The 6000-nt window shown below is 41.7% G+C and overlaps 1 protein-coding gene across 1 annotated transcript in view; it reads left to right on the top strand.

The window, feature by feature from the left end:
* The first annotated feature begins 210 nt into the window (after window positions 1-210).
* The window catches only part of LOC130130616 (tenascin-N-like), a 36553-nt gene continuing 30763 nt past the window's right edge, over window positions 211-6000 (top strand). The window contains exons 1-2 of the mRNA XM_056300360.1: window positions 211-288; window positions 3645-3905. Of these exons, the coding sequence (XP_056156335.1) occupies window positions 3779-3905 (127 nt within the window). The 5' untranslated portion in view covers window positions 211-288; window positions 3645-3778. The remainder of the gene's footprint in view (window positions 289-3644; window positions 3906-6000) is intronic.

Here is a 6000-nt window from a genome sequence, read left to right as displayed (position 1 = left end):
GAAAGCTTTTCATTTTATCAATCACAGAGCCCAACCCTCCAGAAAAGGTGCAAGTTTCTCAAATCACTAGTGACTCAGTCTCTTTGAGTTGGGGCACACCAGCTGGTGAAGTGGGGGATTACAACGTAAACTGTTCCTGTAATGGGAAGACTGTCCAAGAGATGACAACACACTCAAACAGCCATACCTTCTCCAGCCTGACACCAGGAGTTGAGTATTGCTTCCATCTTACCACACAGCTGAAGAATGGAATCCTAAGCACGTCTGTTGTGACCTATGCACACACAAGTAAGTTATTTCTGAAATAGCAGTACTAATAATAACTTGGGAGTTTTCTGATCTTCTGTCTATTGTCGGGCCAAAATATGACAGGGTACTTATTCTTGGTAATTTTAATATTCATGTGTGTTGTCCTTCCCATTCCCTGACTTCACACTTTTGGATCTTACAGACTCATTTTACCTCATTCAATCTGTTAAAGGGGTCACACATTCCAAATACCACATCTTAGACCTTGTGCCTTGTGTACCGAGTTTCAACAAATTACAATTTTAATGTTAGAGAGTACAGTCTCCAATATGAACTACTCCTCCTGTATCTTAGATGTCTTCCTGCTAAGCTGCTCGAGCAAGTATTTTCAACTATCAGCCTGTTATTCTGCAAATTCTTAATAATTCTTTGGCCTCTGATTTTTTCCAGACAGTTTTAAGCCCACCATTGTTCATCTATTGCTGAAGGAATATACTTTAGATCCTCTGTCCCTAAGTAACTACAGACCAATCTCCAAATTGTCTTTTAGACTTAGACTGCTTTTATTATCATTGCCTTATATGCATGTCTCATACATACAAGGGAACAAAAACAAAATTATATTTCACATAGACCACAGTGCTACATAAAAACAAATAACACACAATAAATATTAAAAACAAAAAGTGCATTAAAAACAAAAATTACTTCACAGACCTAAGCACACCTGACATGGACAGTGAGTAAGAAGGTCAAAAAGTCATTTTATGGAAGGTCTAAGTATTCAGGCTGTTGAGAAACCTCAAAGCCTGAGGAATGAAACTGTTGCATAGTCTGATGGGGGCAGCACAGATGCTCCGGTACCTCCTGCCAGAGGGTAGGAGGGTGAAGTGGATGTTGAAAGGGTGGGTGGGGTCCTTCTTTCCAGCTGTCTTCACTATCTGCTGAAGGGATTTGCGGTCGGAGGCCTTGCCTCTGTAGAATGTGATGAGGATGGGTGGGGGTGGGGGGTGACTCGCCTTGTTCAGATGCCGCGGGAAGTGAAGATTCTGCTGGGCCTTCTTGGGGAGCGCAGTGAGATGTGAGGACCAGGAGTAGTCCTCTGTGATGTGAACTCCCAGGAACTTAACACTGCTGACTCTCTCCACATCCATACCATTGATGGTCAGCGGGGTATGGTGGGTGCTGGCCTTTTTAGTTAATATAACTTCCTTTCTATCTAAGGTTCTGGAGGGAGTAATTTCTTCTCAGTTGAGTTCTTTTATGAACACTAATAGTGTTTTTAATAGTTTCCAGTCTGGTTTTAGAGCACATCATAGTACAGAGACAGCTTTGGTTAAGGTCACTAACCTACTGCTGACTGCAGACAGAGGTGACTGCTCGATTTTAGTTCTTTTAGACTTAAGTGGTGCCTTTGACACAGTCGATAACAACATCCTCTTACATCACTCAGAGACTTGGGTTGGCATTAATGGCTCGACTCTTAGCTTATTATGCTCCTACCTCACCAACCGAACTTTTTCTGTTGTTCTGGGTAACTCTACCTCCTCGATGGCTCAGTTGAGTTGTGGTGTGCCTCCAGGCTCAATTCTTGGCCCCCATCTGTTTTCTATATACATGCTGCCTCTTTGCCAGGTTTTTCAAAATCATGATGTGTTTTACTATTTTTATGCTGATGACACTCAGTTATACGTGCCACTAAAACCCACAGATCCTAGCGCCCTAGCAAAGGGCACCCTTGTTGCTAAGGGTGATCGGGCTTTTGCAGTTAGAGCCCCCACACTGTGGAACTCTTTTCCTATTGAACTAAGACAAACCAAGTCTCTAGCTTCTTTTAAATCTCGTCTTAAAACTTTATGAAAGCTTTTACAAATGTTTATTTGTTATTATTTATATGTACTTTGTTTATTTTTACTCTTACTTATTTGGTATTACTCTTGCTTTTATTGGGGGGGGGTTCCCCTCTTTTTCTCCCCAATTGTACTTGGCCAATCACCCCATGCTTCCAAGCCATCCTGGTTGCTGCCCCTCCCAACCCCCTGCCGATCCAGGGAGGGCTGCAGACTACCACATGTCTCCTCCGATACATGTGGAGTCACGAGCCGTGTCTTTTCACCTGACAGTGAGGAGTTTCGCCAGGGCGACGTAGCACCTGGGAGGATCATGCTATTCCCCCCAGTTCCCCCTCCTCCCTGAACAGGTTCCCCAACCTACCAGAGGGGGTGCACCTGCTTCCCACCCATAGACACAGCCAATTGTGTCTGTAGGGATGCCCGGCCAAATCAGAGGTAACACGGGGATTCAAAGTGGCGATCCCCATGTTGGTAGGCAACGGAATAGACTGCAACACCACCTGAACACCCTGGTCTTACTCTTATTTTTGCCTTGTCTGATTTTATTTGTTTGTAAAGCACTTTGTAAAATTGTTTTAGAAAAATGCTATATAAATAAAGTTAGCATTATATTATTATTATCTAAGTGACTTCATCAGTCTCAGCCAATTGCAGTTATCCCCAACCTTACAAACAGCACAGTTGCATAATAACCTAAATCAATGATCAGTTTCATATGGAAATTGCGCTGACCATTAATTAAAGTTACAATGGCCATGTGTACTATTCACAGAGGATTGGAGTCGTCCACAGATCTGAACCAATGGCTAGGTAGTGTCCCCGGATAGGACATCGATGCCCTCTTTTCCACTTCCTCCTACATACAAGTTGGCCACTATAGGTGAAACTGGGGGCCCATAGCACACCAATGTTTCTGCTTATATTCAATTCAATTCAATTCAATTCAATTTGTTGTCATTAAAAACAATGTGCAGGCACATGTTAAAAATGAAATGAGGGCTGTGGCTTCACCAAACAGTGCAAGAAAGACACAGACAAACACAGCAAACACAGTATAAGATATATACACATGAAGACCAAAAGCTAAAATAAGTTAAAAAAGAGCAAGAAACAGAAATAATACTGCTCACTGTATGTGAAGTACTTAGACTGAAGACAGTTTCAGCAGCAAACACACTTGGTCAGTGTTAAGGATGGTCCTATTGTGAAGGGTGGGGTCATCCTGTAACTCATTTGGATGGATTTCAAAGGGGGTCTATGGAGAACCAAGAGTAAGTGATTCATTGGTTTGGTAATAGAGACAGTGTGATTCTTGAGGGTGGTGAGAGCAAGAGGTAAGGAAAAAGGAGCATATTTCCAGCTGGGTGTAGTGAGTAAGCCAGGGAAGTGAGTTTAGTGTCTGAGACTGCAAATGTGGTTTACAGGTGTAGAAGTAAATTTGACCTGACTTGGTGTGACTACTCTCAAATGCAGTTACACCTATTGGACAGTGAATATTAATTTATGGTTTGAATTAAAGCCTCTTTATTTTATTGTTCACAGATCCCAACCCTCCAGAAAAGGTACAAGTTTCTCATCTCACTAGTGTCTCGGTCTCTTTGAGCTGGGATACACCAGCTGGTGAAGTGTGGGGATATAGTGTGATCTGTTCTTGTGATGGGAAGACTGTTCAAGAAATGACAACACAATCAAACAGCCATACCTTTTCCAGCCTGATACCAGGGGTGGAGTATTGCTTCCATCTTTTCACACAGCTGGAGAATGGAATCCTAAGCAAGTGTGTTGTGACCTCTGCACACACAAGTAAGTTAATTACTGTATATACTACGACTACTACAACTGTTATTGCTACTACTAATGATAATGATGATAATAACAAATATAGCCTCATTTAGCAACTGCGTTGCAAGCCCATTATTTTGAATTCATCTCTCAATTACAGGGTTAGTAGGGTTGCTCTTCTGGTACAGATAACTGATGAGTGATGTCTTTATTTCTCTTCTTTCTTTTTTTTCAATGAGCTGCCAAATTAATTGAATATGTTACCAAACAATGTACTGGGAGCGACTCCTCAGAGCCACTTGTGATGTTATTTGCTGTTAGCTATGATGCTTGGCAGTTCCCACACTACTTTCTTTGTTCATAACCCTTTTTAAATTTGGTTTATACACCAAATTTAAAAGGACAAAGGGCAAGTTTGATGTGTATTGGTGTGTGTGTGTGTGGGGGGGGGGGGGACTTAGGGAAAAAGAAACTAGAAAATCCAGTATGGTGGACATTATAGGTCCCGGAGGCAAACTTGTTAAGAATTATTAAATACACAATCATATCAAGTTTCACATCTTCACTATACACAGTTCATGATCCATGGCTGTCTGAATTTGTGACACTCAAAGCTTGTAATGCCCCCTTCCAGTTTGTTTGCACCAATTGTTTCTTGGGTGTTGCGCCTTTGTGTGTCATGCCAATACACATAAAAACAAATTGTCTGCTATTAAAATGAATGGGATTTTATGAGACAGGTAAAAATTGAAATGCCTTTAACTTTGACATTTCTTCACCAATTAGCAAACTTTTGATGGTGGGTTAATTGATATAAGGTACTGAACAACTTTTGTATGGGAGTGAAGTCATCAAAGATCGTTTTGATGTTGATTTGGCCATATGTATATTTTGCAGCTTTTCCCTGTGCTGTGACCTGGAGACCAAAACAATTAAACATCTGTTTTATACTTACACTGAACCCTTCTGGTCAAATATGCAAGTTTTTGTAAAAAATAAAAAAAATGTAAAAAAAATTGCAAGAAACCCTAAGATTTCTGTTTGATGTAACATTTTACTTTACAGCTGCCAATGTATGTCATCATCATTTTGTCAATTTGCTTATCCTGTTTGGGAATTTTTTTATCCACAAGTCAAAATTCATGAATAGAAAACCCCCATTTTAATCTGTTTATTTTGTTGAATTTGATGATTGTATTCATTCTCTAACATAAATTTTAAAAAAAAGCTGAAAAATTAAAAGCAATATGGTGTCTGACACCTACTACTACTACTACTTTTGGCTGCTCCCATCATGGGTCACCACAGCAGATCATCCGTTTCCATCTCTTCCTGTCCTCTGCATCTTCCTCTGTCACGTCAGCCACCTGCATGTCCTCCCTCACCACATCCGTAAACCTCCTCTTTGGCCTTCCTCTTCCCTGGCAGCTTCAGCATCCTTCTCCCAGTATACCCAGTATCTCTCTTCCGTACATGTCCAAGCCATCTCAATATTGCCTCTCTTGCTTTGTCTCCAAACCGTCCAACTTGAGTTGTCCCTCTAATATACTTGTTCCTAATCCTGTCCTTCTTCATCACCCCCAGTGAAAATCTTAGCATCTTCAACTTTGCCACCTCCAGCTCCACCTCCTGTCTTTTCATCAGTGTCACCATCTCCAAACCATACATCTGGTCTACATCTGGTCACTACCATCTTGTCAACCTTCCCTTTAACTCTTGCTGGTACCCTTCTGCCGCAAATTACTCCTGACACTCTTATCCACCCACTCCACCCTGCCTGAACTCTCTTCTTCACCTCCCTTCCAGACTCCCCATTACTTTGAACAGTTGACCCCAAGTATTTAAACTCATACGCCTTCATCATCTCTACTCCTTGCATCCTCACCATTCCACTGTCCTCCCTCTCTTTCACGCATATGTATTCCATCTTGTGCCTACTGACTTTCATTCCTCTTCTCTCCAGTGCATACCTCCACCTCTCCAGGCTCTCCTCAACCTGCATCCTACCATCGCTACAGATCACAATGTCATCCACAAACATCATAGTCCACAGAGGCTCCTGCCTGATCTCGTCCGTCAACCTGTCCATCACCATTGCAAACAATAAAAGGCTCAG

This window comes from Lampris incognitus, chromosome 20 (genome assembly GCF_029633865.1).
Source record: "Lampris incognitus isolate fLamInc1 chromosome 20, fLamInc1.hap2, whole genome shotgun sequence".
NCBI lineage: Eukaryota > Metazoa > Chordata > Actinopteri > Lampriformes > Lampridae > Lampris > Lampris incognitus.
The sequence above is the reverse complement of the archived record's forward strand: the minus strand, read 5'-3'. Positions and strand labels throughout refer to the sequence as shown.